A 24,362-nucleotide genomic window follows, 5' to 3' on the forward strand; every position below is an offset into this window, starting at 1 on the left:
CCAGTAAGGATGAGTATTGTATGAGTATTTTGTACAGCTGCTCAAACAACTCCAGTCACTGTGAATCTCGAGCACAATAATAAACAGCAGAATCTTCAGTCTTCAGACTGTTCATCTGCAGATACAGCTGCTCTCTGCTGTTGTCTCTGGAGATGGTGAACCGGCCTTGAACTGACTGAGAGTAGGAGATCTCAGCACAGTCATATCTAATAGCTGCAATCCACTCCAGCCCTTTCCCAGGAGCTTGTCTAATCCAGTGCATCCAGTAGTCACTGAATGTGAATCCAGATGTTGTACAGGTCAGTTTGTGGGATTCTCCAGGCTTTTTAACTGCTGGTTCAGATTCTGTCAGAGTCTGACCATCAACACCTGTCAAACCAAAAAAGAAGTCACTTGCTACATATGTTGGCAACAATTCAAAGACACATTCAACTCAAGATCTGTGAATATTTTCACCTGCCTAGCAGATAGTTAAAAGCAGCAGTCCTGTCCTATAGTCCATCATGTTAAACTGTGTGTCCACTGTTCTCTGTCATCCTCTCTGCAGTCAGATAAGTAGAGGTGGAAGACTTCTGAGTTTTGCATTGACTCCTCCTTGCAGGAAGGGAACAACTGGATTGGATTTGTCCTTCATTTAGACCTGTTGTTTGTTGAAGTTAGACTATTACAGTGTATAGTCAGAGTCGTGATAGATAGATAGATAGATAGATAGATAGATATGTCCATAATGCATATGCAAAAATATTATTGGGAACATTACTCACATTACTCACTGACATTACTTTTAGGGGCAATGTCAGTCTTCTTACTGCCTTCATTTATGCAGTCTCCTGCTGCCCCCTGTAGGTCTTTGCTACAGACACATCTTTGAGGTTTTTGTAGAGCCTTACTACTACTCCTTACAGTAATAAACAGTTTGTGTGTGTATATGTGTCTAGCACAATAATGCACAGCAGAGTCCTCAAACTGCTAGCATAAGTGTTACTACTGGCATCACAGAAGCAAACCCCTATCCACTCCAGTCCCTTTCCTGCAGGTTGTCTGGTCCACTTCATACCACAACACAATCTGCAGACTGAGACAGGTTTTTTCATGACTGAACTGACTTGATACTCTGATCTGAACAATCTGATGAGATGAAAGGAGAGAGGAATCATAAAACAAAGTGAGACATCATCTGAGAAGTTTTCTGGCATTAGTGACTGACCATCAGTATAGTATTATTTATCATTTGTTCAATTTTTTATTTGTCCTCCCATATGCAATATAATATCACATATCACAAACGGGTGCCAATTTTTATTAATATTATGTCATATAACTAAAAACCAGAAAGAAAGAAATAGCATGATCTTTCTGGCAGTTGGTATGATTGTAGCATCTTTCAAATAATTCTGAAGACATAAGTTTTTGTTTCTAGAAAAATATCAGTTCATTTATTCTTTGTCTCCTGTTTGGATCCTTGTTAAACTTAAAAAACATATTTAAATGACTGTAATTATTTATTAGTTATTGACAAAGGTTTTTTGTATAATAACATCTAATCACTAACTGCATTACTTACAATACATTGATAATATGCCAATTATTATTTATCAGTCCTTTGGTCATTTATATAAACTAAAATATTCAATGTAAATTACAAGGTGCCAATCGTAATTTCATGAACTATTGTGGTTTAATGATGATTTACAACAGATTTGTGATACTGACCAAATTAATGAGGTTAAAATCTTAACAACAGCACCCGCCACAGGAACTCATCAGTATTTCCTTTTCTGACCTCTTTTAACCAAATTCAAACTATCTTTTATCACCCTTTGCCAAATTGCAGAGGATTCATATGGAAAGAATGGCCATGAGTTTTAACACCACAGTTCAAACCACCAACTAAATGCCCCTGGTTGTCTCTGTTTTTTGTCTTTCTGAGGATGTGTGTCAGTCTGCGTACATGTAGGCCACTTCAGGCCTGGACACATACTGATATGCAAATATATGTGAAAGACATGTCTCTCATTTTAACAAAGTTTATTTGCAGTACTGACAGCTTCTACAAAGTTTCACAGCTGCAGGTGTGCTCCCAGAGGTGCAGAGAGAGACGAGAAGTGACTCTCTAAAGATGATATGTTTAGAAATGTCAGAAAACAGAGAAACCTTCTGAAATTAACTGATAACAGAAGTTTATGCTCTGTTGACTTCAAATTGTTATTTTAGAAATTTGTTGGCCTGTGTTGTGTCTGAAATGACAACGAAATCCTCAAAAGTCTTTATTGTGTATCACAAGTACACCATTATTCATACTTATACTCCATGTAATAATTAAACTATACCTAACCCTGATAGAAAAGCAATTATAATCATCAAAATGATGATTGAATTACAAATTTGAAAAGAATCATAATTGTGAAACTCAAAACTTGACAATTAAACAGAAAATATCTGTTTTTACAACATGTTTGTATTTCTGTAAGAAGTCAGAACACAGTATAACACACTTATATGATAAAAGTGTTCAAGAACTTCAATGTTGATTACACAATACCCAATACATACATTTTGTATCTATGAGACAAAATAACATCTCAGTTTTCATTTTCTTTTTTTATGTTGATACGTCAATTTGAATGACTCAGTAAATCATTATGTATGAAGACAAATATACAGTAGATGATTAAGTGTCCTTAGCTGTTTATGTACCGACTTTCAGCATCACAGATACAGTGGAATATTCTGATGCTACAAAAATGTTGTCACTTATGTCTACTACATATCCCTCTCACCTTGTCGCTTCATTTGAAAAAGAAAACAATTAAACAAAACACTGTATTTGTACTTGTATAAATAAAGATTTGTTAATTAGGCCTACTCAGAGAAGATATTCAGGCATAAGTGATTAACAAAATTCTTGATTTTCTCAAGTGGTGGCCCTGCAGGTTGAACTACAGTAGTGTTAGTTTGAAAAAGGTATTGTGACCCAAATGATCTCTGTGTCTGCAGTAGACAGATCTGGCCAGCAGACATACTGTGGTGTTTTTAATCATTTCTAACAATTTTTGAAGTTGGATTTATAACATGCTTATCTTCATACACTGGGACACACTACTTCACTGTGACTGGTTTCTTAAAGATGGTATCTGTAGTGTTTATATTCTGTACATCAGTAAGTGTAACAGAAAAAATAGTGCATATGTGGTTGACACTCTCTATGCTAACACTAATATGCAAATTTCTCATAACTCCTGTTCATTTTCAGCATTTCAACACTTTTTCAGCTTCTGTTAAAAATATCCAGAGCAATCTACAAGAGTCACAGAGATGAATATGTCAACAAAACTCTTCTTGAATACTTGGTCAACTGTTGTTCCTGTTTTCATATCCCATCATGCATTCTTTAGTTAAACTAGCAGAGTGAACATGAAGAGGAATATGAAGATCTGAAATGCTGTAATGTAACCTGCGTTTATGCATGCGTGCGTGTATGTGTGTGTGTGTGTGTGTGTGTGTGTGTGTGTGTGTGTGTGTGTGTGTGTGTGTGTGTGTGTGTGTGCATGTGTGAGTGAGTGCATGTGTGCATGCATGTATGTGTGTGTGAATATTAGTCACATAGGTTGCTGGGGTATTTGTACCAGTCTGTTGGTGATTTACGTTAATGTCACTCTGCTAGTAGAAGTGTATGTGTGCTAAAATAATTTGCAGGGCATTATTTTAATAAAAGCTGCCTCCTCCCCACTGATGGAAAATCCAGTCCATTGGTTTTCCTTCACGCTGTCTGATCCAACTTGTTGCATAGCTGCTATCAGTCAGAGAATAACCAGAGACCTGACAGATGATGGTCAAAGACTGTCCAGGCTGCACAACCATTGAATCTGGCTGGATGAGATCAATACTGTACACACCTGTGAAAAGAGAAATCAACATTATCTCCATCATTCATCTGACTATTCAGTGTTTCAAATGTGTTTATTAGTGTGAATCCACTGAAAGCTCCTCACAGGATCCAGCTGCCAGCAGCAGCATCAGAGCTGCAGAGAACATGGTTGATGTTGAAGCTGAACTGATGTGAGCTCTTCTGTCCTCTCACTGACACACACACACACACACTTCACTTCCTTATGAGGAAACCCATAATGAGGTAAACATGCATATTATTGATAATCATTCAGCTAAATTTAATTTAAATTCATTAAAGGTGAAGAGTTTAGTGTTAAGAAATAATGCTGTTGGACAGACAAAACATAGATGGAAAATTCATACTGGTCTTGAAATCTTTAGTGGTCTTAGGGATCCTCCTCTGCTAAGTGTTCAGGTCTGCTGACATTCTAAGTTGATATTGATCTCTTCTTTAGAACTTCATTAGTGAATCCTCCACACCTGTGGAGGAAAACATGTTGAGTACTGAATCAGTGTGACAACAGTGAATAGTCAGTGTACTGATTTCAGAACCAGTGCAATTCATAAGTCAATCTTATTTGTCTCAGTCCTCTGCAGTCCTTTGTGCTCTCTGAGTAAGTTTTTAAAGCCTCTAACAGAATAAGAGACCTGGCAGGTGATTGATGGGGTCTAACCTTAATAGACTGTCAGAGATGTTTGTTAAGTCTGATTTTCTTTATATAAATTGAAAGGATACAAATAGATATATAAATCCAACTGTGTACACATATACTGATTTTTTTTCTCACAGTAACCATTCCCTAAACAGTAAACAGTTTTTTTTTGGCATACCTTAATTATGCCTGCTTGAAAAAATATGTGCCCTCATGTACAAGGCCTTATCAGATTTCAGTTAGGTCCTTATTTTTTTGTACTCATCCACAGCTTCAAGACAAAAACATTTTGCTTAACACCTGTTTTTTCAGTTCTTTATGTGTTTTATTTGTCTCCTTTCAATCATTATTTAGCCATTGTAATTTCTTATTTTAGTAGTTGAAATGTAACAGAAAAATCTTCACACTTGCTTTACAAAATAACTGATGGGAATATTATTAACCGATGTATTGCTGTAGAAAAGCAGATGTAACAGACAGGTTGAGTCCTCCCCACCAGTTGGGGTCGCTACATAGCTGTAATATCCCAGTCCCTTCCTGCCCCACACACCTGAACCAAGTGTCCCCAATCAGTGGCACATAAACACAGGGAGTAGCACTGTTATCCTTTGTCTTCCTTTTGCTGCTGCTGCTCTGTTTGGTGCCATACTTTCACACTTTGTGTCCCCCACGGCCTGACGGTATTGATTGGAGTTATACAGCCGAGGTAACCTTATTTTATCATTGTGTGTTTCGGTAAATAAATAATAATAAAAAAGAAGATTGGACTAACCTGTGTTTCTTTTTTTGTCTCTGCGGCTGTGACTGCCACTGCTGCTTTGTTATACCTGAAACTCACTTGATTTTTAATTTCTTTTATTGAGTTTTAAATGCTAGGTTTTATTCAGTGATCTTAGTGTATTTATGTTTTATTTCTTTTAGTATATTCCTAATTTCTTTTACATTTTGTGGTGGTTGTGAACACCTTTGTATGTTCCCTTTTTTTAGTCAATTCCTCCACCTCCCTATCTTATGTATTTTTTTTTCATTTTTTTTTTTTTTTTTTTTTAATTATTTTAGGATCACAGTTTGATGTTTTTTATATCCTCTATTTTTACTGCCATTTTATGATATGCTGCATCATTGAAGAAGATTAAAAACACCAACTCTTTTTAATACCTTTTTAAAAAACCATGTCTGTTAATTCTTTTTGTGAAACTTACCTGTGTGATCGAAGTAGGAATTTATTTGATGTATTCCCTGGGTGGAATTCCCAGGGTGGCGTCGTCGGATTTTTAACTTAGTCTAACTTGAGTTTTTAGACAACCCCTCATCAGGTTACACATATGTTGGTAAAAACCATAAGAAAGAGGAAGTCACAAACCACACCATCAGCTGCTGCTTTCATAGTGTGCATGTGTGTACGTGTTTAGAGGTTTTGTCATTACTCTCCTTAGAGAGTATTTTTCCAAACCATATCTTCTACTGCCACCTGTAGGTCTCTGTAAAAATATCATGTGTGGAGTTTTTGTAAAGCCTCTCTGCTTACTTTAACCAGTGTGTCTCTGGCACAGTAATACACAGCAGAGTCCTCTGGCTTTAAGTTGGACAGTCTCAGATACACCATGCTGTTGCTATTATCTCTGGTAATTTCTATACGTCCTTGCACACCGCTTGCATACACTGTTTTACTTGCATCATAGTAAATGAGCCCCAACCATTCCAGTGTTTTTCCAGCAGGTTGTCTAATCCAGTGCATTCCAAACTGACTGAAATCAAAACCAGTTCCCCTGCAGGAAAGACTGAGGGCTTCCTGGGGCTTTTTCAGCACTGAAGTTGAGGGAATGGACTCCATAGCCTGGCCATTCAAACCTGCCAAAGAAACAGAAATAAGAGAGGGGTGAGAACAAGAGAGGACTGAATGTCAGAGCATGAAATATATGCATTTTTCAATTTCTGATCAGTATTGCAGCATGAAACAACTCACAGGGCAGACAAAGCGCTGTCAGCAGAATGGACAGTTTGTACATCATCTTGAGACTAGTAATGTGAACTCAGATGCTTCACACTAAGAGACAGATGGTTAGTGGGAGGACAAAAGTATACTCTCTAAAATACTCTAGATTTGCATTATACAAGGGAGGGGCCAACATATTTGGCTCATATCATTCAAATACATCTCAGAGGCAAAAATATGTTTCATGGATATTTATGTTCTTTCCCAGCATCAGTTTCACTGACAAACAATGGACTCAGTTGCTACAGCAGTTAGGTGGTAGGTGTTAGGTTAGCTCATGATTTTTCACTGCTTAAATTACCAAAAAAGAGTCAGACTGAGTCTGTCTGGCTGTCTATGCAATTAAAATCATATCTTTCTGTGCATATTATTTTCTGAAACTTTTTCAGTAAGTCCATCATGTCTGAAAAAGAATTTAGGGCATCATGAAAAGGACCTGTGGTCTGCAAGTAGAAGACTTACAGACCTACAGTAGTGGTATGTTAGTTCCTGTAGGTTGAGGCTTAAAACCAGAGGTGACTGAGTCTTTTTATTCTGTTTTTAGTGCAAATATGTTGTGTATGGATATCTTATTTCATCATTTTACACAGTTTATTTCAATGGACAAAGCCTATTAGCCCTTTTACTCTATGAATATATTCAAAGTGGGAGTCCATTAGTCCTCTCTGTCTCGTCTGCAAGCGGTTCAAAATGCAGCAGCGAGACCACATCACCCATGTACTGGCCTTAGTCCACTGGTTACCAGAGAAATATAGTATTGATTCTTTTATTTGTCTTTAAAGTTCTGAATGGTTTGGCACCAGCCTACATTTCTGATCTCCTCAGTCCATATCCTACATCCAGACCCCTCAGATCCTCTGACCGGTTACTTCTCTCTGTTCCATGTTCCCATTCAGTGCTGCTCCCAGATTGTGGAACAGTTTGCTGCTCGCTGTCAAATCTTCCTCATCTATCACCACTTTTAAATCCCAGCTTGAATCCCAGCTTTATAGAATCAGTTTTTTGTCCTATTTATAGCATGATAAAATTATTAACTCTGTCTATTTCAGTTTAATTGTATTTTAGATTTTTCTGTGAAGCACTGTAGTCAACTTCTGTTGTTTTTAAATGTGCTCTATAAATTTTGACTTGACTAAGCATATGGATAATATAAAGAATGAAATGGCACTCTCACATTTTTACAAAAGTGTTTTCTAAATTACACTAGTGAATTGAAACAGAATTTGATCTGTCTTTATGGTAGTGTACAGACTATATGTACAGGATCAATGCCGTTATGTAAGAAGTGATTTCAGGACATTATCTGGCATCATGCTTATGATGTAAGAAAGTGCAGATTCTGCCACATACAGACAGGCTGAAGTCACTATATATGTATATGTTTTTGTGATGATCAAATTGGTCATGTGCTCATTTAGTGTTGTTGGGCTTTTTGTGAAATGTAACAAACGATTCTGCTTCAAATGATATCGTTGCCTGTCGATTTGACAATCTTCTTACATTGCACAGATCTAGATTATGTTCAGATTTAATTTTCCCAATGCATTCATGGTTATGTAATAGGCTTGTGATGGAAGTCGTTTGTTTGAGGGTTTTTTGTTTTTTTTTCAGAATAAAGTTTTTATTAATTTTTGAAAGGCATAGAGAAGACAGTCATTCAACAACTACAGTACTGATAGCAGCATTCAGAAGGCATGGTGGTGATGTATGTTCTCATAGTGAACAAACCCTGTCATTTTGCATGCTGAGATTAATAAAAAATAAAAAATAACATACTGAAAAATCTATTACATTCATTTAGGTTAATACAGAAATTTTATCAAAACTTTTGCTATGTTCTTAGTTTTTTTCCATATTCATAAAGAAATTACTAATGCACATTATGCAGTGGCATATGAAGCACAATCCCTCCAACAGACTTTCCCTCCCCACTTTCCCATCTGTTGTACTCTATCTTGTTTCATGTAGAGATAACAGACAGAAAGCTCTATCCAGACAGCCATTTACTCAACCAGCACCACATGAAGGGATGCAAGCAGCCAAAAACTGGAAACAATACACAAATACTGATATGTATTCTACATGAGTTCCCCTTTTCCAAATGAATAAAGATTGAAATCCAAAGAGCAAGTTAAAAAGCTATCTTTATCAGCAGCGAACAATTTTTTTTAATTTTACTCTTCTACAATTTCTATTATTGAAATTCAGATCTCTTTACTATACCTCATGAAAAGGTCTTAAAAACAACTAATGTTTGACTGTGCATATGAAACTGTGTATATGCACAGCATTAAGCTCATCTTTCTTTTCTAGACCAAAGCTGCAGAGATAATCCATGAGAGACCTCATCCCTCCTCTCTGGCATACGCAGATCACTGCTCATCACAGTTTACACTCACAGACACATGAACGCATGGAAAAAATAAACCAAATGATATAGCAACATATAACAGAGTGAATTCAATTATAAAATTATACTTTGATAAGAAATTCATAGGAACAAGTATCCCAGGATCTCGACTAAGGCTGTCATCATGAGTCTCAAACAAGCCTGCATCTTTCTCAGAGGAGGAACAAGGAGACAAGTAAGTCGGGAGGTTTTTGGTACAGTTTATGGTTTTATGGTATTTTATGTGTGTTTTTACTTTAGGAGTTTTCTAGAGCAAATTAAATAAATATGTGTACATATCATTATTTTTCATTGGTTTACCAGGAACGTAAATCTTATTTTCATTTGTTGATTGTGTATGAAACAAATATCTTGTTGTTTTTTGTTCTGTTTTTTTTTTTTTTTTGGGGGGGGGGGGGGGGGGGGTTGTCTTTTGTTTTTTTTTTTAATGTGGTGTTATTTGTGGGCTAAGGGGAAAGAAGCTTAAAGCACTAGTCCTATTCTAGAGTTGAGGTGGGAGGGCAAACTTTTTAGCTGATGCATCAGGCGGAGGCATTGGTACTCAGCTTCTGTGCTTGGTCCCTAATTTCAAAGAATACATTCACGCAAAACCTGAATATTCTATATACAAATGAAAACATATTTACATCAATAAGGTGCATTTTATACTCATCACTTACAGTATATTTTGAAACGTACATATTTTTAAATATATAGGAAATGCGTGCTAAAGGTGCAATCGCATGAACAGAGTGCATCTGGAGATTATCATCAATACATTCTCAGAATGTACAGAAATAAACATCAATATGTGTTCATCAGAAAGAGCAGGCTGATTAATATATAATGTAATAAATAATAGTCCAGTAGCCTTCCTGGACCATGTGGCTAAAAGCAGACACAAAATATAAACTCATTCAGATATTCCGCATTGTTCTTTGATTTGAATTACTTTTCAGTATTACTAGAAATTTGAGTTCAAACCAATAAGTTTGAGAACTGAATAAAAGTGCTGAATAAGTAAGTTTACTCCATCATTCATATGCACAACAATATTTCAGGAGCACAAAAACTAAAAGCATATATGCAAAATAATGAACAGCAGGACGAGAGTAACAGTGAAAATAGTGAATGTTCATCAGAAAACATAATGTTAATGGTGCTGTTACATACTACGATGTTATTTGGAGACCAGACAGTTTGGGAGAACGATTCAAATTATTGAATAAATGTACAATTTATTACATTGCTCTGGTCTAAAAAATGTAGCTCAGATTTCTGCTGTACAATGTTATATGAATGTGTAATTTAATTTAACGAAACTGATAAATATATTTTAAAGAATGTTGCAGAAAATGCAAAAGTCCCAACATTTAATAGTTCAAAATGTTATGACACATTACATTTCTGGACACAGGTTTTCTGTATTCATGCCTCTAAATGACTCATTCCCCTCTTTTACTCTAATTTCCTTTCTTAAAAACAAGTAAGTGTACTAATGTTTTCAATAAATTAAATTAATAATTCAAATCTATATACAGACTGTATGTGTTAAAAAACCTCAGACATTGACAATGAACACTAACTGATTCAACAGGTGCAATACATATTTATATATGTATGTATGTATGTATGAGGCTTATAGGAGGTCAGTGCCTTGCAGAAAGACACTATGTATGACTATGCACATAACAAGAGTTGTATATTTTGTGGTAAATTACTGTGTATAAAACATTCTAAAATCAATTTATATCTGTGTCCATGTTGTTGTTTTGCAGACAAGAGCTCTTACACACGATGAGATAGAAGGTAATTATTTTTGCATGCTTTCCTATGTATTTGTTGCAGAGTGCTGTATAATATTTTTCACTTCTCACTTGCTTGTGTCTGCATGCTCCCTAGAGTTACGTGACGCTTTTGCGGAGTTTGATAAAGACAAGGACGGTTTCATAAGCTGTAAAGACTTGGGGAACCTGATGAGGACCATGGGTTACATGCCAACTGAAATGGAGCTGATAGAACTGGGCCAGAATATCAACATGAATTGTGAGTAATGTACTCTAATTTATGAGGTGAAAGCAAAATACATCAGCACTACAATAATCCAATGATTTCATGAGTATTTCCCTTTTTCTTCAGCACATTATATGAAGTATAGACAAAGAAAAATGTCACTCGTTACCTCTTTGGTGCCAAAAAATAAATAAACAGATGTGCAACTATGCAACTTGTGCTGGCCCCTTAAAAATATATCATATGTAAAGAACATGTTCCAAGAATATACCATATAAAATCTATATTATTTTATTTATTTTTCACAAAATAAAAAATATAAGCATTTTCAGGACTGGTGATATAACCTGACACACATATGAGAAAACACAATTTCTCAAGGAGAATCATCAATACATTGAACAATGCATTGAAGTTATTTTCATTATGAAACACCTAAAAAAAATCACAACTCCTCCCGAGAAAAATGAATGAAATTAAATTAGAAAATGAAATTATTGAAATTTGACATTAAATTGTGTTTTGTGTGTGAATCGACATGTTTTCAGGAAATGTGTCTTTCAGTTTCCATGTCTCCTGAGCTCTTATTTACATATTTCTATCTCGAAAGTAGCTTGTCAAGTGTTGGTAGGAACAAAAATATGAATATATTGTCTAATGGCTTATCATATGTCACTGGTTACCATAAATTTTACAGAAAAGCACATATATTATCTTAGTTGTAGTATATTTGTACATCACATTTAATAGTTGAAAGTGAAACATCCTATGCACATTTATGAAACCTGAGTGTGTATTGCAAGTATTTCATGCCACTAACATTGTGTATGAACTTATTAATGTAGGAAAAGGAAGATAAAAATAGAGAAAGTGGCACAATTGTGCTTGCATACTGTATATGATCTCAGTTGTTTTCCCACAGTGACTATTGCAGCAGAGGGAAATTTAATGTATGAAATAGAAAATCACTGATTGCTAAAGATAAAATATTGTATCTCTTTAATAGCTGACGTGTGATTGTTTTGTCATTTAAATCACAATGGGGTTATTACACTTAAACCTTGCTTAAAATGTGTTTACTGACTGCTGCTTATAGTCACTATATTTTTTTATCGTTTGTATCATTTATATTATTTGTCTTATCACAGTGGGAGGACGGGTGGACTTTGAGGATTTTGTGGAACTAATGTCCCCCAAACTTCTGGCTGAAACTGCAGGGATGATTGGGCTGAAGGAACTTAAAGATGCTTTCAGAGAGGTGAGCTCAACATCCCTATTCTCTCTCTTTGGTCTTTGGCACCCCATGGTGGACACCAAATGAAAATGAACATCTCAAACTTTAAATCTTGTAAAACATTATGTTATGATTGTGATATGTCCAAAATGCCAATTGTTTGTTTTCCTCTTCCCTCTCTTACAGTTTGATATAGATGGTGATGGCTCAATTACATCTGATGAGCTGAGAAATGCCATGGTGAAGTTATTGGGTGAACAAACCAGCAAAAATGAAATTGATGCTGTGGTCAGAGAAGCTGATAACAACGGAGATGGAACAGTTGACTTTGAGGGTGAGATACAAGTACACACACACACATACAGGACAAAAAATGAATTTTGTCTGTTTATAACCTTATATTGACCTCTGTTGTATAAATAAATGTTGACTAAATGTTGAAGAGGATTGCTCTGTGAGACACAGAAGTTGAAGTAACAGGATTTTTTGATCAATAATCTTTGGTTAAAACTGTTGTTAAATTAAGTAATTTTGATGAGAAAAATTGCTAAAGTGATTTCATTTAATTTCAATAAAGTCTATTTATTTTGATACCAAATAGACTTTCCTCACACACAACATTTTAACTTATCAAACACAAATGCAACTAATAACATTAATTGACCTACTGCTGACTGGCACACCTACTGTAGATGCATCTGAGCCATAATTAATGGTATTATTCACTTGTGCTTTTCTTGTAATGACAAGTCAAAATGTCTGCTATGAAGAAAGAATTGTTGAAAGAATTTCTTTAGTAAAATGGTTATTTCATTTGACTGTGTTCACACATACCCTAACTTTTTCTCTTTTTTTAGTTACACTTTTCACAGACAGTATGAACTCACTTTAACAGTCCTCTATAGGAAAACAACAGCAGTGGTCACTAGTTTAAACAGCTAAACCAACCAAAGCAGAAAGTAGTTTGCAATGTGGCGTAACCCATACAACATTTGCTATGATAATTGTTCTCATATTGCTATGAATCTAAAACAATTTAGCTAATCAATATCTTCTCCATTGTCTTTACAGAGTTTGTGAAAATGATGTCATCAAAATGAGGAGAATTGAACAAATGGATGACTGAGAATGGAGAGGATGCAGTTTTTATTTAATTTTATGCTGATGATAGCCTACTTTTGTTCTTGTTCTTTTTGTTCTACTTGGTGGATATAAAGTAATGAATGTTTGAATGGTAGCTCTAGACAGCTATGATATGATATTTGGCAAATTTGGTATTGTCTAATTTGCCCTGAATCTCCCAGACCTGTCCCACAGAGCAGTGAGTGTAGATGTCATGGTCAGCTGGTCAAAAAGGATGGCAGTGCTGTTGTCTCTTGTAAGGAACTAGTGAATACGGTGCACAGCAGCTGAATATCTGTTAGGGGTGAAATTACAAATTCTAGCTATTAATTACGTCAGCAGAAGTTAAAGTGCTACAAAGAACAAGTCTCAGTCAACAAATGTGTGTTGTGAAGATGTTGTAAGTGTGCTGTACTATGGGCTGGCCTTGGAGAACTAAAGTAAAACTTAATAATGTAAAAATATCTTTTGCCGTCTTTGTTATTTAAAGATTATGCTGAGGGAACTGGGTAGATTAGTTTACATGTTCTTTAGATGGATGAAGATCTAGGTCACATTTGGAATGAGGCACTGTAATACTAAATGTGCTATAAAGTTACATGTTGGAAGAGTGTGTGGTGCAAGTTCCCCCCTTTTGGATGTTGCCCTCTTTTTCCTTCACAAGTACTATTAGGGCCAACTGGTCATCCTTATTATTAATACATTATTGTTTGACCCAGAAAGAAGAGAATTTAACTTGTTTAAAAAATAAGGACTAGCGTCTGGGTGATTATTGAGCTCACTGAGATGATATTTTTCCAAGGGTATATTAGTTGTGGACGATGACAACAACCCTTCCTTGATGATGTATCTGCTCCTCACCTGCACTGACCTCTCAAAAGTAACGGTTGATGCTGCCACAGGTCCTTCAATGTAACTGCAGCTCTGACCCAAAAACCATCTGTTCTTCCAGTGATGCCATCATAATCTCAACAGGATTGTATGCCCTCTGCCATGTTTCCACCTTTGTCTCACCAGGGTGAAAAGGCCGCTCATCTGCTTAAAGTTTATTCATCAATGATAGTCACAAATGTTCTTCTGAGCATACATACATCTCAAAGACCCATCAAATGAAACACCAGAGCTTACAACACAATATCAGACATTCTACTGCAAATTTCCAAAAATAAAACTACAAGGTATTTCTCAGATGTTTTATTCTTTCTCTTGAATCCTACATGTGCTGCCTAATCAGCTCCACTTGTTGCAGTAGGGGTGACACACAGATCTGATGTTCCACAGTCATCAAGAAGTTGTGAAGTAAGGCTGAACAGTAACAGAACAGTAACAGACAGTTGTCAGTAAAACGGTATGTAAATGTAATTTCATTCATTTAAAATTTTGTTTGAAAAGTATGATTACTAATGCAGATGTAGTGATTTGCCATCAAATATCACCATGTGCATAAATTAAATTCTCAAAAATAAGTTTTGAAATGAACAAAACAAGTTCTTATGAGCAGCATGTGGGGTCAGTCCGTTCATCTGTCAGTCATTCTGTCTATCCAACACTTTGTTCCAGAGCAACATACTGGATAGCTTTCCAATTTGGTGAATGAATATTATAAATTCCCCAGAGGATGATTATTAAATGATTATTTCTGGCAGCACTGTCACTGTCGACCAAGCCTGTGGAGTGGGCCTCAGTGGCCCTTGAGTCTTTATATATAATATGTTGGTCAGTGATAGAATGAGTTTTGCACATATATAATGTGACAGTCATGTGACTGGAGCCTATGCTCTATTTAAGATGGTGACTGTATATATATATATATATATATTGTTTAGTCTGAAGAAGAGCATGTGGCTCAAAACATCACTGGTGGATGTGTCAATAAACTGCATCTAAGGAAGCTACAGTGTGCGAACCTTCATCTTTTTTTGCCTCAGTGGCACAAACATACGCGTTAAGTACATCTGTGCATATAGATTTTTATTTTTATGCATGGGCATATTTATGTGTATGTCTGCAAAGAATCAACAGGGAATAAAACATTGAGGGAAAATAGGGTATTGTAGATGACAGTGTAGGCCTTAAGTCTTAATATAGACAATTTAACTAAACTTAAATAAAAAATATACTGTATACCAAGCAGATTAATCATCATTTCTCATGCAGTACTTCAACAAGTGTCATTTGACTTATATTATTATAAATTACAATAATAACAAATTTATTTTTCAACCACTTTGTTCATTTAGCATCTTTGGCTGAAAATAAATAAGAATCCCCATAAGGTTGACTAATTCTGTTACACAACAAAAGGACAACATGGAAATCATGACAACTGCTATTTTTCCCTTTTGATTGAATGTGCTGGTCCTAATTTTTGAAGGCTACAGCCTATGTTGAGATGGTTATCAAAAAATATGTGTTGTAGAATCAATGTAATGATACACAATTCCTGAGAAACTAAAAAATATTACTTAATTAATCTATCAAGTGACCAATATTAATGCAAGATATCTTGGTAAAATATTATCACTAAAATATATGACATGCCAGAGGTGTATAAACTGGACTTGTGATGATGAAGTGGACAGTTGAGCAAATTTAAGATACGAGTTTTAATGCTGGTCCATGATAGTGTATTTGATTTATTTATTATTTGCCTCTGAATTTGACAGTCAGATGCTTTGCCCCTCATCAGATCCTCAACAACTGATAGAATAAATGTCCGGTGTTGAACAAATTCATACATCATGAAACAACATATACATACAACAACATATAAACAATCTCAGGAATAATCTGCCTCTCTGGGGTGGATTAGTTCAGTCTCTGTAATCCTCATCATGGGACCCTCAGATAAGCAGATGGCAGATAAGATAAAATCACCACACTAATTCTCATCTACTGTATAAAAAAAAGTAACCAAAAAGAGCTATAGGAGCTTAATGAACCAGAATGTTATTTTAAAATTATGTTTTGTTTTATTGTTTTATGACATATTCATATATATTATATTTTCCCAAACAATAATACTGGCTGTTTTGGATTTAACACATTTAGATTTTATTTTATCACAATGTTCTGACAAGCCAAGTAGACAACAGGTCTAAATAATATACACCTAAATATTAATTATTACATTGAGATGAGTGTTTCCCCATAGAAGTTCATTATATATGTATTACACCTTTGAAATTGATTAATCCATCTTCAATTTACTTATGTCTTGTGAAATTTTTATAATTGTTTTTATGCTATTTCATAATATATTTCTATATATCATCTTTATTATTCATAAATTAATTTACACTGAGGCACTGAGTCAATATTGATTTATTTGTTATTTAATTGTTGAATAGAATTAACAAAAACCCTGATGTATGCATGTTATACTTCATAGATAGATACACACCAGCTTACATACAAGATAGTGATAAGAAGAGGAAAAATAATCACAGTATGCAAAAGGTAACATATTTTTGGCATCAAACTGAGAAGCAAAAATAAATCAAAATTTATATGTATATAATTTTTCATGTTTTTCAGTTTCATGTTCTCACAGTTTGTTGGTTGAACCATAGGTAAACTTAAAATAAAGCATCTCAGGCTGACTCTCGTGGCCTTTCCTTCCTGAAGGCATAGCACATGCACCAGCATCTCAAAACAAAGTCCAAAATCATAACAAATAGGTTTCACATGCAAATAGCATTCACAAGCATAATATACACCAGATCTGCTCTTCTTAGGTTAGGTTTTATTGTGCTTTCAAGTGATGTCAGTTCATAGTTTGCAGCCAAATTTCCCCATGTCATGCCATTTCAAATGTTTCCATTTGGCACTTCCTGTTGGGTAATTTGCATAGACCATAAATCCAATACCACTTGAAAGCATGGCTAATGGCTTGTGTAATTCTTAGGGCAGATTCACACAGTGTTTCATTGACTGGAATGAACTATATGACCAACAACAAGCAGGGCTAAGGTAAGGCACCCCTGCATGTTGTATTTTGGTAGTTCAGGAGTGAATTCAGAGGTCAGGGCTGAACATGAAGTCCAAAGCTTGTCTCTCTGCCGCAGCCACATTCGGATGCCAGAGGTCCACACTCAGAATGACTCGGGGTCCTGCATCTGGAGGCCCTTTAAAAATAGACACAGACACAATTGTAGAGGAATATGTAATAGTCATATAGATTCAGTTGTTGGGTAATGATTCATTTTGAAGCAAAAAACTCCAGTGATATTTTATGAAAGAGTTCATTAAAATACTTGAATGTTTTTTTAAGTCTAAGAATGAGAATACAGATGCAAATAAGTAAAAAATAAGAATAAAATTAATGATATATGCATTTGTTTCCCACCACAATTTATTTGTTACTAGTTGTCTTCATTGTAATTCAGTTTTCTAAATTTTAACTGAATAAATGCAGTAAACTGAGATGTTTCCCCTATAATTTCCCGCATTTCTTAATACTATAAATGGACACAAATTAAACTTAGTTCTTCAAAAGTTTATGTGGTTCACTAACCCTTATGGGAGACAGTGTGAAGGAAGGAATCATCAACCAGAAGGCAGTGTCCCTCTGACCAGCACTGAGGCTCCCCTCCCACCACCAGCTCACACAGGGGTGGAGTTTGCAGACCTACAAAAGTGATGTCTGCTTTTAAACTTTGGTTACAAAATATTATATTTTGTCAGCTAAGAAGGGCATGCACTGTTTAAAGGAAAAACAGAGAGGATTATAGCCAGACGGATCACAGCACAAAATGGGCTAAAGGGGAAATGAATTTTAACCCTAAACCACAAAGTACTGCATAATGCAGTGGTGTAGTTTTTTATTGGATTTTGTGTGTGTGTGTGTGTGTGTGTGTGTGTGTGTGTGTGTGTGTGGTAAACAACAGAACAGCTCCAAAATGCACTTCACAATATGTATACTGAGCTGTAATATCTCTTTATTCTCTCTCCATCAACTTGATGTTTGTTGCTAGTGCATCTCTTACAATGTACATAGACTATTTCCTTCTGTGATAATACGGTCATTACCTACTGAATAATTATGTGTTGAAGTCTTACAGGGTTCAAATGATGGGTTGCTATAATTCAACAGGTTATGATATAAATTATATTGGTGTATGGTGTTTTAAAAATTTTGTTCCTGTGCCCCTTTAACCTTGAGCACCTGCTCCTCTAAAGCTCTCTGCACTGCCCTGCATTTGAACATAAGAACATAATATAACTTGAACATAAGAAAGATAAGTAGTTAGTGTAAAATAACATGATTCCATGGGTTGGTTTTCCTCCTGTCCTCCCCAATTTTTTGAGTCACCAACCGCCACTGACATATACACAGCGATAGAGGGTACACAGTTACACCATCAGTCCACTACCCTTGAGGTTCTTTAGTACAGGGCTCCAAATTCTGACAAATATTCAAGTCTTGTTCTTATTAGAGAACCTTAACCTTTCTAAGTATAACACATTCATCAACTCTCTTATCCACATAATATATATTGGTGCGTAGTCTGACTTCAACATAAGTAGAATAAGTTTTCTTGCTACCACCATACCAAATGAAATGGCTTGAGTTTCATATTTGTTTGCCATACAGGTAACACACTTGTGGCACCTAAGACAGCAACTAGTGGTGTAGGTTGACACTTCCCAGTTCTTCTCAAAGGCTTCAGAGAAATATACAAATATACTCTTCCAATAAGTAAACAATTTCCAACATGTCCAAAGAGAATGCGTCAGTGACCCTTCTGCCTCTTTACACCTGTTACAGAGAGGGGACACATCAGGGAAAATGTAACCTGTCTTTGGAGTAGTATAGCCGATGCACTGTTTTGAATTGTATCAGGTTGTGTCTAGAGTTAATTGAACATTTATGCAGACTTTCAAGGCTTTCCTCCCAAGTCTCATCGTCTATCTGTTTGCCCAACTCAGTCTCCCGATTCTGCTCATGTGCACTTGTATTAACATCAATATGTCTTTGTCTAGTTTGATAAAAGTAAGAGATTGCCCCCTTATTACACGGACCAAAGTTGTTGATATTCTCAAGGTTATCAAGTTATGTTCCTAACATAGTCTCGAATTTGCAAGTACCTAAAGAAATATGAGGCTAGGATGTTATGTAATTTGATTTGGTTCAAGATTTTAAATGTATTCATAACAAAAATATTATTTTAATGTAATTTGCCTGTTTTGGTGGGGCTGTTAAGAAGGGCAAGAAGAGAGGTCTTATTACAAAGAGTGCACTATAATGAGTGCCCTTTTTCCACCACGATATTATGTTTAAGTGAGCTGCCAGTAGTAAGTTTTAAAATGTGGCAGGCCTAAACTACCCTCGTCTTTTGGTTTGATTAGGTGTTTTTTGGTGATTCATACAGTTTTGTAGCCCCATATGAAGGGTACAATGAGTCTTGAATTGAATTGAGTCTAGCTGTTTAAAATGAGAAAGGGGCATGAAAGCCTTATTGTAATTCCAAGATATGTGAAGCTGCTGTAGGCATTTTTGAAAGGAGTGATCTTTTCCCATTTAATTGCAAATCCTGAGAATGAGCTAAAACTGTAAATGTGAGAGCAGTGGAGGTACTGATCTGGGATTGATAGATACAAAAGGATATCGTCATCATAAAGAGAGAGATGTGGGATCCCCTGTAGATCTATTTCAGGGTTCTGTCTAACACTGATTGCTAATGGATCCTCCATAATTGAAAACAAAAATGGAGAGAGAGGGCAACCCTGTCAAGTTCCACAGTGTATCTCAGTTGGGCGTGAGACATTTTGGTTGGTGATGACTGATGCAACAAGGTGAGAATAAATCACCTCTATCCGTTTCCTAAAAAATCATCACCATTGAAGTCAGTGGTGTTCAAATAGGTTTGGATGATAAAGTTGTTATGTATTTAATTGAATTTATTTCAGAGTTAGAGTATATTTTTTTCATTTTTGTCTGTGTGAGTATGCTGTGTATTGTTGACTTTTATGTGTGTAAAGTGACGGCTTTCGAATGTAGAGTTGGGGCAGCAAACTACAGTATATTGTGTGAAACAAAAGCATTGCTAATTTACTTTGGATTGGAAGAGTCAGTGACAGATTTTTCAGATATGTCTGAGATGACAATACTTAGTCACATGCATAAAATCTACTTCAAATGTTCATGTTCAAAAAAACTCTTCCAAGTCCTAATTCGTTTACTGACCTAGATGACAACGTAGACGTGTATTAGTGGGTCCATATGAGCTCCCCAGTGTAGCACCGGGCCCCAGCAGCCAAAATCCAGCAGATCCCAATGAGTTGCTGTTTATAAACGTACGGAGAGAAAGCAGTGTCCGGTAGGTGCAAGGACAGGAACGACAGTTTCCCGCCACACAGACACCTGCGCTGTACAAAGAAAATACTGCCTGGCCCTAAAAAAAACAATGACATGTGATTAAAATATGACTCAGATGAGGCCTCTAATGTAGAATAGACACATACATCAATATCAGAATTAATAGGTGCATTTTTAAGGAACCAACTCTATAATAAAAAATACAAAATAAATACAAGATTATTAGATTCATTCATAGTTATACTTTTTTTTTTTGGCTTATTTGAAATTGTTTTGGACCTTCCCTTGCAAAACAAGAACACTATAAAAATCCAGTGTGTAACAATGGTTTATTATTATGGGTACTTAACCATTTAGGCCTTACTTTAATGAAAGTGCATTCTGAGAGAAACATTTATGAACTTTCTGTGTCACGTACTTTTCATATTTTAAGGCGTGATTTAATGTGATTTAGGAACATGAATAACATTTTAGACTTTGCACATTTACTCATGCACCATTTTTTACTTGTGACCAATAATTTTGATAATAATTTTGATAGTTAAATGTAAAAATCATACTGACATGGCTAAAACATTTGTAGCCATAAGTAAATCTGTCATTTTATTTGATTTTATTTGATTGATTGATTTAATTGATTAAACAAAGATAAATATATTTGTTTGCAAAGTCCATTCAACAAGTCACAAACATTTGGATAAACGTTGAATTTCATCTTTAAGAAAAACTTTTATTGCCCTGGTCACTCTCTCTCCTTCCATATAATGCTATTTTTCAGAAGGTGGTATTTGAGCTCCCAGATTGTGCCAATTTTTTTTTCCACAGGACTATGTATAACAGGTAATGACGACGATTTTATACAAAAGCTGGAAGTGCTTCTTGCATTGCGCCTTTCTCATAGTGAGCCCAAGAGATATTATTATGTACCTTTGGTCCCAGACACGTCCAGCCTAATTTTGAGTCAATGCCCCTCTGGTAAACAGCCTGGAACTCGGCCAAAATCACAGGATAGTTTGCTTCCAAGACCTCAATGTCATGCCGATGAGCATCACGTGGGAAGAAAGGAACACTTGGGACATCTGGCAGGAAGAAAAGATGAGGCTTCTGTATAGCAGAGTGATCATTCAGTCTGACCTAAAGTAAGAACAATGAGAAATCAGTGATTAATTCTTAATTAAATTTCAAAATTTCAATGTTGTTGTCCAAATGAAGGTGTGAAGGTTTTACATAAGATTATAAATGCTATTAAAACAAATCTTTGACCATGATGAAATTCAATGTAATCCATTGAATACACATATACACAAGATGTACTGCCAATTGCAAGCACCAGCCTATGGCCTGCATGGAATAAACTCGTACCTGCTCTCGGAGGCCCTTATGAATGCGACCCATGCCCACCCAACTATAGCGCTTGGCGTACTCTTGCAGTGCTGTGTACAGTTTCTTGGCTTCTGCAGATGCCTGGGCTGGGAACAAGGCATGACTCAGCACTGGGGTGAGGTAGCCCTGTCCCTGCTCCTCATCTTCCTCTGTTTCCATGGAAATAAAGGGAGTAATTTGATCACTCCTCAATAGCTTGGATCGTGCACTACACTTTGTTCCGGCGCAGCTACCGCTACGGGACATCATGGACCGCCTTAAGCCCGACTTGAGCTTTCCAGCATGTGTGTGACCTGGGATTGGCAGGTCGGAGCCCATCCGATAACAGTGCCACAGAAACAAGAGCAGTAGGGTCCACAGAAGGCCGCTCAGTGAATGGACACCCAGCTCAACATATGGAGGCAAGGGCAGTGTGTTCATTGACCAGTGCATCCTTTGATTTTGTGAGACACTAAAATACTGAAAAAGAAACAGATTGAAAGATTATGGTAATGCATGAATATGTGTAATATGGCATCAGTCAGCATGTCAGTAAAATAAAAAAAATTAAAAAAAATTTCTGGCAGAAAATTAATTCTCCAGGTGACAAAAACTTTATCGTAATCTTTCTTATTATATTTCTCTAATTTACATAGCGAACACAACAGTGGTATGTATTCTAAGACAGTCTTTCCTACAGTTTTTTGCTTGTCACCGTCTTTCAGATAATATAAAGGGTAAGACAGGCTGTGTTTGCCAACAAGCACAGCCTAAAGGAAATGATGGACTGCCCTGGTTTCAAACAGACTACACATTCATTTCTTTTCTTTACTTTAATCCCCTTCAGGGTCATATAGAGCTACATCCCAGCATGCACTTGGAAGAAATTAATGAAACATTCAGGATAGGTTTCCAGTCCGTCACAGAGCCACTGAGCTCTTGCTTTAGTAGCCCTGAGACTGACTTCATGGTGTTATGTAAGTGATCTCAGACCCCTCACTCCCTGAGCAAGCTAGCTGCGGATGTAGTCAAAGATTTCTCAGCAGGAAATATTCTGAAGTCATGCCAAGGGTTTTTCCATCTTCAGTGGTCAACCTTGGCTGCTAATGGAGACAGTTTATGTTATTTCCTTTTAATATGCCACATTTATTGTGTTTTCTTTCTACTTCTGTGGTCTACAAAGTAAACAGGCTGCTGAAAGTTTAACCACTTCTGAATGGTTGATCTTTGTTGCCCCCTAATTTCCGAGCAGCCCTAACTTTTGTCTAATCACCATTCTTGTCTGTATGATCAAAGCTATTGTAATAATGTTCTCTTTCCTATTAATTGTAAAACATTTCTCTGTTCAATTACTTGCTAATAACATTTGTTAAGAGTGTTCAACTTTGGACGGAATTGATTATAATTATAGTTAATATTAACTTTGTATGAGTAAGGACACATTGCAACTGTGTATCTCTTTGAACCAATGTGAAGTGTACTCAAATGTTGCAGAGCACCCATGGCACAGACACACTTCCTAGTGCGGAAGTGGGCCAGATGTTACATTTCAGCTGTATATAAATCCGATTTCTGCTATTTTATGAATGGAAACGAGAAAGTAGAAGATATCCGTCTGTGTGTGTGTGTGTGTGTGTTTGTGTGTGTGTGTGTGTGTGTGTGTGTGTGTGTGTGTGTGTGTGTGTGTGTGTGTGTGTGTGTGTGTTTGGGAGACAGACACAGAGTCAGACAGACAGACTCTTAGGCTTACTGTTACCTGCAAGCACAAAACATGTGCGTGTACGTCTATATGCGCGCGCTTGTGTGTGTATGTGTGCGTGCGTGCCGGTGTGTGTGTGTGTGTGTGTTTAGGTGGGAGGGCTCTTTCCTAATAGGCTTATTCCAACGGATTCGTTTGGTAGTCGCATCAATTACATGCTAAGTGATGAGCAGTGGAAACACCTATAGGCTACAGCAAGGCTACGCACCGCAAAGGTGTCCCATAAATTGCGGACTTGAGTCGTTTTTTCTTTCACTCGCCTCAGCTCTCATCTTGTTCTTGCTCTGCGCTAGCCCCCACAGCTCAGCTGGCTCATGTTATAATGTCCGCAATACATGTTAGCGCCAACATCCACCCATTACAGGAAAGCACAGCACAACAAGGTTCGCCATGCATACCGTATGGCACATGCAGGCCTTTAAATGAGCAAACACCACTATTTTACCCACTGCGTGCTGCATCTCACATCTGTGTCTGATTACCTTGATATACCGTGCAGCGCTGTGTCTGGCAGATTTCAGCGCCGTGCTGGTGGACAGCTCCTCCAGCGCGCACAGACAAAATGTGGATATTTACCGCGCGCCGCTGCAGTTGCCGCGTCCTGCCGCTAGGGCGCACCTGA

General features: G+C 36.5%; 3 protein-coding genes across 3 annotated transcripts; 1 reads left to right on the forward strand and 2 right to left on the reverse strand.

Annotated features, from left to right (window-relative positions):
- Nucleotides 1-47: 47 nt before the first annotated feature.
- Nucleotides 48-6,556, reverse strand: LOC137168346 (uncharacterized). The gene is made up of 4 exons (XM_067570886.1): nucleotides 6,511-6,556; nucleotides 6,216-6,395; nucleotides 3,765-3,896; nucleotides 48-369 (listed from the first exon to the last, which is right to left on the reverse strand). The coding sequence occupies exons 1-4, from the start codon at nucleotides 6,554-6,556 to the stop codon at nucleotides 56-58; spliced, it is 672 nt and encodes a 223-aa protein (XP_067426987.1). The 3' UTR covers nucleotides 48-55.
- Nucleotides 6,557-8,859: 2,303 nt separating this feature from the next.
- On the forward strand, nucleotides 8,860-14,597 carry cabp5b (calcium binding protein 5b). Its single transcript, XM_067616257.1, has 6 exons — nucleotides 8,860-9,125; nucleotides 10,708-10,738; nucleotides 10,832-10,975; nucleotides 12,091-12,200; nucleotides 12,363-12,510; nucleotides 13,248-14,597. Exons 1-6 carry the CDS (start codon nucleotides 9,075-9,077, stop codon nucleotides 13,274-13,276), a joined length of 513 nt encoding a protein of 170 aa, XP_067472358.1. The 5' UTR covers nucleotides 8,860-9,074; the 3' UTR covers nucleotides 13,277-14,597.
- Nucleotides 14,598-16,606: 2,009 nt separating this feature from the next.
- Nucleotides 16,607-24,304, reverse strand: asphd1 (aspartate beta-hydroxylase domain containing 1). Its single transcript, XM_067570422.1, has 6 exons — nucleotides 24,223-24,304; nucleotides 21,982-22,461; nucleotides 21,547-21,753; nucleotides 20,488-20,695; nucleotides 17,815-17,928; nucleotides 16,607-17,425 (listed from the first exon to the last, which is right to left on the reverse strand). The coding sequence occupies exons 2-6, from the start codon at nucleotides 22,432-22,434 to the stop codon at nucleotides 17,316-17,318; spliced, it is 1,092 nt and encodes a 363-aa protein (XP_067426523.1). The 5' UTR covers nucleotides 22,435-22,461; nucleotides 24,223-24,304; the 3' UTR covers nucleotides 16,607-17,315.
- Nucleotides 24,305-24,362: the final 58 nt, after the last annotated feature.

The sequence above is a fragment of the Thunnus thynnus genome, chromosome 17 (genome assembly GCF_963924715.1).
Source record: "Thunnus thynnus chromosome 17, fThuThy2.1, whole genome shotgun sequence".
Lineage (NCBI taxonomy): Eukaryota > Metazoa > Chordata > Actinopteri > Scombriformes > Scombridae > Thunnus > Thunnus thynnus.

Excerpts from the sequence above, each read along its gene's own strand:
- LOC137168346 (XM_067570886.1), bottom strand. The coding sequence starts at position 6,556 with ATGATGTACAAACTGTCCATTCTGCTGACAGCGCTTTGTCTGCCCT. Across the intron at positions 6,396-6,510 it reads GACAGCGCTTTGTCTGCCCT|GTTTGAATGGCCAGGCTATG; the intron begins GTGAGTTGTTTC and ends TTTCTTTGGCAG. Across the intron at positions 3,897-6,215 it reads GCTCATTTACTATGATGCAA|GTGTGTACAGTATTGATCTC; the intron begins GTAAAACAGTGT and ends CTCTTTTCACAG.
- cabp5b (XM_067616257.1), top strand. The coding sequence starts at position 9,075 with ATGAGTCTCAAACAAGCCTGCATCTTTCTCAGAGGAGGAACAAGGAGA. Across the intron at positions 10,739-10,831 it reads TACACACGATGAGATAGAAG|AGTTACGTGACGCTTTTGCG; the intron begins GTAATTATTTTT and ends CATGCTCCCTAG. Across the intron at positions 12,201-12,362 it reads TTAAAGATGCTTTCAGAGAG|TTTGATATAGATGGTGATGG; the intron begins GTGAGCTCAACA and ends CCTCTCTTACAG.
- asphd1 (XM_067570422.1), bottom strand. The coding sequence starts at position 22,434 with ATGCACTGGTCAATGAACACACTGCCCTTGCCTCCATATGTTGAGCTG. Across the intron at positions 20,696-21,546 it reads GGACGTGTCTGGGACCAAAG|GGCCAGGCAGTATTTTCTTT; the intron begins GTACATAATAAT and ends TGTTTTTTTTAG. Across the intron at positions 17,929-20,487 it reads ACGTCTACGTTGTCATCTAG|GTCTGCAAACTCCACCCCTG; the intron begins GTCAGTAAACGA and ends TCACTTTTGTAG.